Source organism: Alligator sinensis, unplaced genomic scaffold, assembly GCF_000455745.1.
Source record: "Alligator sinensis unplaced genomic scaffold, ASM45574v1 scaffold806_1, whole genome shotgun sequence".
In the NCBI taxonomy this organism is placed as follows: Eukaryota; Metazoa; Chordata; order Crocodylia; family Alligatoridae; genus Alligator; species Alligator sinensis.
Window position 1 is genome coordinate 743,442 of NW_005842521.1, and position 12,687 is coordinate 756,128.

Consider the following 12,687-nt stretch of genomic DNA (forward strand, 5'->3'; position numbering starts at 1 on the left):
GTTGTATTCAAAAGCGGGGGGGGGCCCCAGGGGGGGGGGGGGGGGGGGGGGGGAGGCACAGCTGCACTGGCCGTGGTGGGAGTGCGGTGGCAGGAGCCCAGTGGTGGCAAGCACAGAGCTCCCACAGATGCCGGCGGCGCTGTAACAAATGTCATCACGCTGCACCACGAATACTCAAAACTGTGAATGCCAAATCCGCAAATAGCAAGGGTTTCCTCTGTGTGTGTGTGTGTGTGTGTGTGTGTGTGTGTGTGTGTACACATACTGCCAAACCATTCATTTGGGACACAGTACTGCTAGGTACTGAATGCCCTTGACCACCCCTGATGTCTATAAGAGCAAGCAAGAGACTTAGGTTGCATTAGTCAAGTGGAAGGTAGGGGAGATCTGCACTTTACAGGCTAACTACACACACATATTTGGTTAGTCTGTAAGTGCCAACGTACCTTACCTTCCACTTGACTTCAGGCTGACACAGCTAAGTCTCACTTGCTCCTGTAGACATCAAGGATTGTCAAAGGCATTCAGTACCTTGCAGTACTGTGTCCCAAGTGAATAGCTTGGTATTATTTACATGGGTTGGATCATCTGGGAGGTCTGGCAAGGTTTACACTTAGTTAGTATCACAGCAAATTGTGAAACTCCATAGTAACAAACCTTCCATTACTAACATTCATTTAAATACCTGCAGTATATGAAGTTGATGACTTTGTTTAAGGCAGAAGGCAACATAGATTTGCACCTTAGACTGACTAAATAGGGGGTGTATAACTTTATAAGTTAACTTTATCAGACCTTATTTCAAACAGTTATACTGTATTTTAAAATTACTGATCACAAAAATGTCAGATTGAATTCACTGAAGACTTATTTGCAACAAAAAGGATGTGTCTGCATGAGATGTTTATTGCAGAACTGACTAATTTGCTCTGCAGTAAACGTCTCAGCCTTTACACGTGCACCCTTATTAGGGTGCAGGAAACTAATAAATTCTGCAGCAGGGTAGTACTTGTAAGAACAAGTACTACCCTGTGTAGAGTTGTTTTTTTTTTCATGTGCAGTAGCCCACTTGTAGATGCTGACCCGACTGGCTGGGGCATGAGGGTGCATCAGTGCAGGGCTAGCTGGCAGGCAGCTCTCATACTGAAGCACCCTCGTGCCTTAGCCAGCCCATCCACAGTACACTGAGCCCAGTCAGAGCAGTCCTGGGCTGGCAGGCTGACTCCCCAGGTTCCCTGCCATCCAGGGCTGCTCTGACCTGGCTCAGTGTGCTGTGGTCTAGGCACATGTATAAACAGCACTCCTGGGAGCAATACGCTCTGGAGCAGCAAGTGCTGGAGTTTATTGCTGCACATTAATGGCATTTGTAGATGTGCCCAAAGATCAGTTGTTACTTGGAATGTAGTTGGAACAGCTTTAAGTAGTAGTAGGGACAAACTCCCCCACCAAACATTCATCTAATTTTGGGATTATATGATATAGTAGTTTGTGAAAGTAAAGGACTAGACATTGTGAACCAGGAGCTCCATTCCAATTCTAAAATGTTTAGAATAAGACATCCACTTCACTTTATCACTTAACCCAAATACTTAACAGGTGCCTGAAGGTAGGACAGTGAACTTGTACATCTGTAGTATCCCAGGACAAAAGGCTATGTCCCTGGAGAAATCCAACATCTGTTTTTACCTAAAGATAATCACTACCTTTTCAGCCTGTCTGTTCAGATAACAGAAGACCCTTAAAAGTAGCTTTCATGTATTATCCTGACTGTTATGTATAATATGTTTAATTATTCACAGATGTTATAAAATGTTAACTAATTGCCCATTATGATTTCATTGTATATTTTACATCAGCTACTGAGTTAATCCTTAATTTTGAATACATATTTCTGACCATATGTTTTAAAAATGTTTTATCAGGCCACTTAATAGTCAACACTGTCAAAAAGCGGTATGCTAAGTTTGGCACTGAAGTCCATATTTTGACATCAGAAGCTGTTGCGTGACTTTAAAAATGCTTTGAGCTCATTAGAGGTTTTGCTTCCAAAAATCAGTCCATAATTTATGGATTTAAGTAGTAACTAGAAAGCCTTCATTCACATGCAGTTTGGAAAATGTGGCCTTAATTCATTTACCTCATTGTTTTAAATCTGAAATAAGATAATTACTTTAAAGCAGCATATTATAGTTGTGCAGGCCAATGAAGTAGCTAATATTTTGACACAAAGTGCTTTAATTATAAACTCTTTGGAGTAGAGTGTCTCTTTGTGCTTTATTTGTATAATTTCTTTTCAGAGAGGGGTCACAATCCATAACTGGTATTCCTAGGTGCATTAGTAACATAACACAATCATTGTATTACTAATACAAGTGTGTATTCTACTAACTGTATCTAAGGTCTACATCAGGGTTAAGGACCTATTACAATCACTTCTCTTAAGTGTTGCTTACATGCGTGTTGTTAATGTGTTGATCCTTGCTGGTGAGAGCGTATATACTATCAAATGTAATACAATGACAACTAAGGACTTTTGGGGATGATATCTTTTATTGGACCAACTGCATGGTAGGGATAAAATGAGACAGGCTTTCAAATGCAAGATGTTCTTTCCTAATCTGTGATGAAGAATCCTTTGTATATGAAAGCTTGTCTAACTTTATTGGATCGTCTGAATGGTTGGGATAAAAGATATTACCCACAAAAATCCTTGCTCCTCACATAATTCCTGGGCCATCATGTCTACAACAGCACTTCAGCACTAAGTACCTCATCTTGAAAGGAGCAAATAACATGGACAGCATAGAATTGTTCATGGTATGAAGTTAAGAACGTACATAAATCCTCATACATTCTCTAAATCTTTTAAGCTTTAACAGTCTGTGCCACATTATTTAATTTTAACAATTTATTTTAATTTAAACTATTGCCTTTTAAGGGAGAGATTATGTAATTAAATCATGATGTCAAGTCAGCTTATGAGCAGTTCATTTTTTGGCTAGGCCTTTGTCATATTTTGGTACTACACACAGACAGCTTAGCTTAACTAAACATCTGGAATTGTGTCTGTTCAGGGTGAGCCTATAGTTTGTAATAAGAAAAATGTTCCACTGACTTTGTGGAATGAGTTTTATTTTAAGGTTATGATTTTTACATGTGCTCTTGCAGTAATAAACTTAGAAGAAGTCTTTGGGAGGAGGTGGTGCTTGTAAAGGATTAAGTTTGTACTTTGTTGTCTTAAATTGGAGAAGAATTGATGCTCTTACAAACATCCCAAAAGCCTAATACACAAAGAGCACAGTTCTAAAGCACAAATACTGACTCTAAAGTATGGTTTTGAGTTGAACTGCCTATTTATGGGCCTCCCTGCCCCCCATCTCCAACCTGAAATTGTACTGTAATCAGGAAAATAACACCGTTTTAAATCCTTGCCTTTCATTTCTGTAATTGAAATCAGACATGGTAGGGAAATCCAAGATGAAAATCCATAAATTCCTTTATCAAGTTACTGCATTATATTTCTACTACTCTATGATTTTTAGGCATAATCTGATAACAGATCAGTGGATTTCTCCCCCTTTTTTCATATTAGGTTAATATGTGTTAACATCTACACGTTCAATGACAATTTTATTAACATTTTCTGAATTGAAATCTAGGTTTCTGCCCTTGTTGGATGAGCCAAAAACAGAGTTTTGTAGGACGATGAAAGAATTAAACTGGATAAATGGTGTCATGGAAATTTAGAGAGAGAGGTGATAGTCAAATCAATAAACATGAAGAGCCAATTTTAATCTCTGTGGCTTTTATGGGCTACAGTGGGTACCCATAACTGGAGAAGTTGCAATAAAACTGGGCAAGAGTTTTATCCATAGAGAGTGACCTAGATAGCCACTATCTATGAAGAAGCAAAGATAAACCCCTGTTCTTGCCTGTAGGTAGCAAAAACGTGGTTGATGCTGCTGATGGTAATGGAGAACGGGAAAAGTGGAGAAGGTTTAGCAGGAACAATAAGCATGTCACTTTAGTGCCAGTAACACCTAGGCTGAAAGACAGATAACAAAGAAGCAAGAGGGGTCAAGGAGTTTAGGTCAGCGGTGCTGGTTGGGACTGGTTCTCTGGTGGAGGCACATAGGCAGAAGCCTGTTGTGCCCCTGGGAGCCTCAGACCCCCCAGTGGATTGTCAGGCGGGCCCCTGAGACCCCTGACCTCCAGCGTGGAGCCAGGAGGCAGGCAGGGGACCACAGCAGGTAACCAATTATTGGTGGGAGGCAGCTGAGTGGGGCTGAGGAGGGTCACGCCCTCCCCCCCACCAGCCTCTACTTAGCTTAGCCCCCAGGGAGCCACATGACCAGAGCTGGCAAACAGGCATGATTTGGGCCTGCGCACGAGTTAGCGCAGGGGGGTGCACGGAAGGGCCATCAGCGGGCATTCTCGGCCCAGAGTTGCCCCCTGTCAGAGAAGCACAGCACACCCCGTGCCTGTTGTACCCCTGGGCAGCCGAAGCTCCCCATGCCATGGGATAGACCTCTAACACTGGACCTCTGGAAAAGGGGACTAGGGACCAGCCCTCCACCACTCCAGGGAGGGACCCGGGGACCCAGGGAGACCCCCAGCTCCTCAGAAAGCCAGGGGATACCCCTGCAGGCAGCTACATGAGCCTGTCTGCCAGGCCACAGCAACAGCAACAGCTGCTGGTAATTACACCCACCTGGTCTCCTACTCAAACAAGCACCTAAGGAGCTGAGTGAACAGGCCCCACCCTGCAACATGGTGATGGGCATGTGCCGCACCTCTAGGCTTTCTGATCTGGATGGACCACCCCCACTTGGTACCTCAGAGGTCTTTACCCAGACAGAGCCTATGGTCCCTCGCAGGCGGAGCCCTTGACTCCAGGCTGTGGAGGCTGCCTGGCATGTCTGCTGGATCCTCAGATCTGGGGTTCAAGCACTCCCACTTGTGGGATGTGCTCACTGATGGAGACTCTGGAGGGCTGGGTGAGGGATCTCCAGGAGGAGGTGAGCAGACTATGAACTATCAGGGAACACAAGGTGGGTATTCATGCTTACTGCACCCATGCTTACTGCCAGGCCCTGCACCCGGAGAAGGATGCCACGGAGACCAGGCAGAAAAGTGGGCTTGAGCAAGATGCCCCAACCAATGGCGGGTGGAAATTGGTCACATCAGGTCCAAAGCCAAGACGTACATTAGTTGCTCCATCAATTGGTGGCCAATGTGGTGCCTATCTTCAAGAAAGGGAGGAAAGTGGATCTGGCAAACTATAGGCCCATCAGCCTGGCCTCTCTCCTGGGGAAGGTCTTAGAAAAGATTATTAAAGAGGCCATTCTCAACAGACTGGCTGATGGCAACATCCTGAGGGATAGCCAGCACGGGTTTGTTGCGGTTGGTCTTGCTTGACCAATCTTATCTCCTTTTATGACCAGGTGACCTATCACCTGGACAAGTGAGAAGACATTGATGTTGTATATCTTGACTTTAAAAAAGCCTTTGATCTGGTATGCCATGATCGCCTCTTGGCAAAACTGGCCAACTGTGGCCTTGGGTCCAACACGATCTGCTGGCTGGGGAATTGGCTCCGTGGTTGGACCCAGAGAGTGGTGGTTGACAGAAGTCAATCATCATGGTGCCCTGTGACCAGTGGGGTCCCCCAAGGCTCTGTCCTTGGACCCATATTGTTCAACATCTTCATTAATGATGTGGATATTGGAGTCAGAAGCGGACATGTCAGGTTCACTAATGATACCAAACTCTGGGGTAAAGCATCCACACCTGAGGACAGGAGGGCGATCCAGGCTGACCCTTGACAGGCTCAAGAAATGGGCGGACAAGAACCTGATGATGTTTAACATCGAAAAATGCAAGGTTCTCCACCTTGGGAGGAAAAGCCTGCAGCATCCTTATAGACTCGGCAGTGCTACGCTGGTTAGCACTACGGAGGAAAGGGACTAGGGGGTCATGATTGACCACAGGATGAACATGAGCCTTCAACGTGATGCTACAGCCAGTAAAGCAAGCAAAACGCTGGCTTGCATCCATAGATGCTTCTCAAGCAAATCCCAGGACGTCATTTTCCTGTTGTACTCGGTCTTGGTGAGGCCGTAGCTGGAGTACTGTGTCCAGTTTTTTGGGCTCCACAATTCAAAAAGAATGTGGCGAAGCTTGAGAGAGTCCAGAGAAGAGCCATGCGCATGATCAGAGGTCAGAAAAACAGACCTTATGACAACAGGCTGAGAGCTATGGGTCTCTTTAGCCTGGAAAAGTGCAGGCTCAGGGGTGATCTGATGGCCACCTATAAGTTTATCAGGGGTGTTCACCAGCATCTGCGGGAATGATTGTTCATCAGAGTGCCCCAAGGGTTGACAAGGTCGAAGGGTTATAAACTCCAGCAAGACCGTTTCAGGCTGGACATAAGGAAGAATTTCTTCACTGTCCGAGCCCCCAAGGTCTGGGATAGCTTGCCATAGGAGGTGGTTCATGCCTCTATATTGAACACCTTCAAGAGAAATTTGGATGTTTATCTTGCTGGGATCCTCTGACCCCAGCTGACTTCGTGCCCCTTGGGCAGGGGGGCTGGACTCGCCCTAATGTCTATGAAATCTATGAATTGCATTGCCCAACAACTACACAGCCCTCACACCATCGATGGACAAGGTGTCTGCATCCTCCACACCAAAGACGAGACAGGAACAGCTGCCCCCACCAAGAAAGCAATGAAGGGTGATTGTTGTGGGAGACTTCCCACTGCGGGAAGAAAAGGTGTCATTTGTCATCCAGACCCCTTCATTCGAGAGGTCTTCTGCCTTCCAGGAGCCAGGATCCTAGATGTAACAGTGAGGATCCCAAAGCTGGTCCCACCCCCAATGGACCAGTACCCCATGCTCCTTGTCTACGTGGGTACCTATGGCATGGCAAGAAATGACCCCGGGAGGATCATGAGCAACTACAAGACCACGGGGGTGAAGCTCAAGGAATTAGGACCACAAGTGGTCTTCTCCTCAATCTTCCTAGTTAGAGGCTGTGGTTGTTGGAGGAAGGAGTGCATCAAGGAAGTCAACCAAAGGCTCTGGAGATGGTGTCACCATGTTGGTTTTGGACTCCTTGACCATGGCAAGTAGTTCAATGGCACTTGTCTACATGCTAGGGGCAGTATTTACCTCATGGGCAGAGGGAAAAAGCTCTTCTCTACGAGAATTGTCGACTTGCTGAGGAGGGATTTAAACTAGGCATATCCGGGGGAGAGAGGGTAGATGCCACTGCTGTACATAAATCCTCTGGTCAAGATTAACCAGGGAAGGACATTTGAGTAGGGGACATCCAGATGAGTTCGAGTGCCCTGAGGTGCTTGCAATGTGACAGAAAACCTGAGGCGACTAGGGGTGAACGCAGGTGTCTCTATGGAAATGCCAGAAGCATGGGCAACAAACAGGAAGAACTGGCACTGCTTCTGGCAGAAGAGGAATTTGACCTTGTTGGGCTGATGGAGACCTGGCGGGAAGATGCATATGACTGGGCAGTGGATATTGAGGACCATAGGCTCTATAGTAAGGATCGAGTTGGGAAGAAGGGAGTAGGTGTGGCCCTCTATGTGAAAAAGCAGTTCCCCTCCCTGCAGGTCACATTTGATTGCAGGTAGAGGTCCCTTGAGACCCTCTGGGTCAAGATACAAGGGGGCTCAGGAGAGGGGTACCCGATGGTGGGAGTCTACTATAGACCTCCCTACCAAGGAGAAGAGCACGATCAGGCATTCTTCAGGGGACTGATTGAGGCAGCCAGCACTAAAGACCTGGTTGTCATGGGTGACTTCAACTACCCTGACATCTGTTGTGAAGACCATTCAGCCAGCTTTAGCAGATCAACCAACTTCCTGGCAGCTATCAATGACCTGTTCTTGACACAGGCTCTGGCAGGATCGGCCAGGGGTAAAGTCACTCTGGACTTGGTGCTGACCAAAAGGGAAGACATGGTAGGCGACCTGAAGATTGGAGGTACTCTGGGTGACAGTGACCATGACCTGATTAGGTTCACCATTTACCAAAAGGCTGGAAATTCAGTCAGTAGAACAGAAGTCCTAGACTTCAGAAGTGCAGACTTTGGTAAACTCAAGAGACTAGTTAGAAAGGCCCTTCGCAACCAGCGACTGGACGATTTGGGAGTTCAGGATTGGTGGTGCTTCCTTAAGGGGGCAATTCTCACTGCTCAAAAAGGACACCCCCACGTGGTCAGAAAGTGGGAAAGGGGCCAAGAGACCCACTTGTCAACAGGGATATTAGGGAACTTCTGGAAAAAGAAAAAAAAAAAAAGACGCATATAAGCAATGAAAAAATGGTTCATCATCCAGAGACGAGTACAATCATATGGCCAGGGTCTGCAGGTGTTAGACACGGAAAGCCAAGGGAGGCATGGAGATCAAGCTGGCAACTGAAATAAAGGATAACAGAAAGTCCTTCTATAGGAACATAGGGAGCAAGAAAAAAAGTCAAGCTCCACTGTGGGACCCCTACTGAATACGGGAGAGGCAGCCCATAGTTGATCCCCACAAAAAGGCAGAGCTCCTAAATACTTACTTCACATCAGTGTTCCTGAAATCAGATGGGAGCTGTTCACCTGTCCAGAGACCCAGGGAATATGGGGAAGACAACAGTCCACATGAAATCAGTCCCAAACAGCTGAGGGTACTCTTAGAACATTTGGACATGTTCTTCAAGTCAGCTGGGCCAGATGACCTGTATCTGAGAGTTCTGAAAAAATGGGCTGAGCTCATAGCAGGGCCTCTGGTAAAGCTGTTCGAAGAGTTATGGGACTCGGGAGTGGTCCCGAATGACTGGAAGAGGGCTAACGTACTCATCTTTAAGAAAGGGAAGAGGGACGACCCTACAAACTACAGACCAGTCAGCCTGACCTTGGTCCTGGGAAAAATCTTTGAAAAAATTGTCAAGGAGTCCATCAACCACAAGCTTGCAACTGGTGGGGTATTAACAAGGTGGGGCATGGCTTTTTTGAGGGTAATTCATGCCTAACAAACCTGGTGTCCTTTTATGACAACCAGCTGGACAAGGGACATGAGGTTGTGTTACCAAATTTGCCCATTACTTGGGGGTGTGCTCATTTATTAGGGATAGTTTCTAGGGTCTTGGTGATTCTGTCAATGTGCTGCTTGTGTTACTATACGGAGCTGTATTTCTCCCTTCTGCAAGCCCTCACCCCCAGTGGAGCTATCTTGCAGGACTCAATCTCAATGGGACTGGGTTCCTCCAGTCACCAAATCAGTCATACACACAAACACACACAAATTAACGTGACACGCCTGACCTGGCCGGGCTGATCAGCATGGACAGGCTGACACCCTCATATGCCAAGAATCAGTTCATAAGAGCAACAATAAAATGCAGTCAAACACAAACACACAGGTAAACAGAATCCCTCTGAATCCGGCTGGGCATCCAGCTGACACCCTCGTGGGCCAGCATTCAGTTCATAAGGGCACGTCTGAGTCAAACTGGGTCAATCAGCCTGTACAAGCTGATCCTCTTATGTGTTTCAAATCCAGCACGTCCCAATCTTTGGCCTCTTGATGAGCAGACCCCACAATAATTTGGGCTTCACAGGGATCTTTAGCATAGGTAAAAGAAGCGTTGCTGCAGAGCACGGGAGGAAAGAGAAGCAGAGAAGGAAAAATATACACAACTACTACCAGTTTGACTATAAAAGTTATTTATTGCTAAGCATATGAAATATATAATAGTACTAGTAGTAATAGACATGCAAAAGAAAAACAAACACAAACAATGACAATACTACCCTGGTTTCACTAAGTATTTGGGGAAACTTAGCTCAAGCTTAACTGATACAGTTCAGGTTCAGAAGTTTATGCCTAGAAAGAAGACAGAGAACGCTGGGATCTCACCTAGTCCACGGTACTCAGGCTGCAAAGCTGACAGGCACAGTCTGTAGCACAGTCCTTGAAGGGAGAGATGATCTGTTCTTCCAGCGTCCCAAGAACGACAGGGGATGGTGTCAGCACAGGGGTTTTCTTCTTCTCCTTCTTTCCTCCTGCTTCTACTTCTTTTCCTTCCTTTTCCTCTTCTAGCAGCACACACACTTACAGATTTTTATACCCTCAGTTCAGCTGCTTCGAAGCACCCTCAGTAGTGTAAATCATTGTCTTTTCTATTGACAAGGGGTTATCTGGTTTGGACCATCTCAGGAAACTGATTGATAATCAGGAAACACTTAAGATTAGGGAGTAACCCAAATACTTGGGAGCCAGCTTGAGATTCCTATGGGTGGCAGATATACTGATGGGATATCTCATGGTTTCTTCAGGAACAATAGATAGCTTGCAGCATCAGGATTTTGGATTTTTACTTGTTGTGCACAAGCCTCAGCTTAGCATGACTTTTCCAGATCTTACTATAGTCTTTTAACAGACTTAAAACAATTATTGGGGTGCTCATAACCTTTTGTGGAGAGGACTCCCACCAGTCGTCTCGGGAAAGATATGACAACACCTGGGATTAGGGCTCCAGCAGGCTGGATGCTGTGATGAACCCTTAACCATTGTTCAAATGTTGCCCATACCCCCTCTGACTCGGTCTCTTGCCTCAGCATTCCCTAACCCGGCAACCGAGTTTTAGTCAATCAAGTTTAAATAGGCCTCCCATAGTGGGACCGGGGAATGTACGGCCCGAGATGCCTATTAAACTTAGAGCTGTGTGTGTGTGTCTGGGGGGGGAAAAGTCCTTAGCAAATCCAGATTAGAACTGGTCTGATAAATGCTGAGCTGGGTGTGTGTGAACATGGGTTGATTAACATTGGAAGCACAGATTCCCCATCATGCAGCGCTCTCCTGCTTCTCTGGTCCCAGAATTCACTGCAGTCTCTGCTTCAGGCTTTCTGTTTTCCATCTCTCATGTAAATGAGACCTAGGGCAGTTGATTCACTCGTCACCCTTATCTGGTGAGGGTCTTAGGTGCGTCTCTCACTGCATCTTAATCAGTTTCGTTTAGGTAGAGGAGGGGAGGGGGGTGAGTCCATATCATTTACCTAGACTTGAGCAAAGCCTTTGATATTGTTTCCCATGAGATTCTTTCAGTTAAGCTGGAGGGTACTGGCCTAGACCAGTCTACAGTGAGGTTAGTTGGCAACTGGCTCAGAGGCCAATCCAAGAGTTGTAATTGATGGGATGGCCTCATCTTGGAGAGCCATCTCTAGTGGTGTCCCCTAGGGATTAGTGCTTGGGCCTGTGCTCTTTAACATCTTTATCAATTATTTGGATGAGGGGATAGAAAGAGCAATGATTAACTTTGCAGATGACACCAAGCTGTGGGGAAATGCAGGCACATCTGAGGACAGGGTAAGGATCCAGTATGACCTTGACAGACTGGTTCTACGGGCTGAATGCAATCAGATGAGGTTTAATAGGTGCAAGTGCCGGGTTCTTTATCTGGGTAGGAAGAACCTTCACCACAATTATACGATGGGTGGTGATCCGCTGGCTGGCACTCCATCTGAAAGGGACCTGGGGGTGACAATCAACCAGAAGATGAACGAGCCAACAGTGTGATGATGTCACCAGCAGAGTAAATAGAACTCTGGTGTGTATCAGCGGATGTGTCACCAATAGATCCAGGGAGGTGCTTCTCCCTCTCTATTTGGCATAGGTGAGGCCACAGCTGGAGTACTGTGTCCAGTTCTGGGCACTGCATTTCAGGAAGGATGTGGATAAGCTCAAAAGGGTACAGAGAAGGGCCACCCATATAATTAGGGGCCTGGAGGATAGGCCCTATGAGGAAAGACTCCAAGAACTGGGTTTGTTCAGCCTGAGCAAGAGAAGACTGAGACTTGATAGCCCTACAAGTATGTCAAGGGTGAACATCAAGATCTAGGGGAGCAACTCTTCAGAAAGGCAACCCTTGGGAGGATGAGGACCAATGAGCACAAGCTAATTGAGGGAAAAATGTAGGCTGGACATAAGGAAAAACTTTTTTTCTGTAAGGGTAACTAGAATCTTGGACACACTCCCAGCAGAGGTGGTGCAGTTGCCATTCTTGGAGGTGTTCAAGAGGTGGCTAGACAAGCACCTCGTTGAGCTCGTTTGAGCCCAAAAACCTCCTGCCTATTGCAGGGAACTGGATTTGTTGATCTTACAGGTCCTTCCAGTCCTTCAATTCTATGATTCTATAATCATCAGCCCACTCTTCCCCCACTGCCAAACTCCCAAGCCCCACAGATTGGCCCCTATTGGGCCTGCCCCCTCAGAGGGATCAGGTTTAATTTCCATGTGGCTGGCTCAAGCTAGGGCCTGTTCTGTCTGCTTGGAAACAGCCTTGCCAGGGCCTGATATAGCCACATGGAGCCCAGTCAGGGGCCTGCACAGCTACATTGGGCCCCAGTTGGATCAGCACCATGCACCAGACTGGGCCCACAGTCTAGATGTGGCGTGGACAGGTTTAGGTAGATAAGTCGTTTGCAAAGAGATTGTATTCAAACCATGAGTGGATAAGTGATGCTCAGGGATAAGAGGTAGAAGGGTAAGAGGAGGGGGTGGAATCCTATGGAAACTTTCCAGGGAGTGAGAAAGGAGAGGAGAATAAGCAAGGGTGATGACCAGAATTGGTGGTGGTCCTGTGATAATCAGAATTGGACACAGGATGTGAATGAGCAAGC

The 12,687-nt window shown here is 46.4% G+C and overlaps 1 protein-coding gene across 1 annotated transcript in view; it reads left to right on the forward strand.

Annotated features, from left to right (window-relative positions):
• The first annotated feature begins 7,432 nt into the window (after positions 1–7,432).
• Positions 7,433–12,687, forward strand: part of FBLN1 (fibulin 1) — a 125,292-nt gene continuing 120,037 nt past the window's right edge. The window contains exon 1 of the mRNA XM_025213320.1: positions 7,433–7,588. Within this exon, the coding sequence (XP_025069105.1) occupies positions 7,433–7,588 (156 nt within the window). The remainder of the gene's footprint in view (positions 7,589–12,687) is intronic.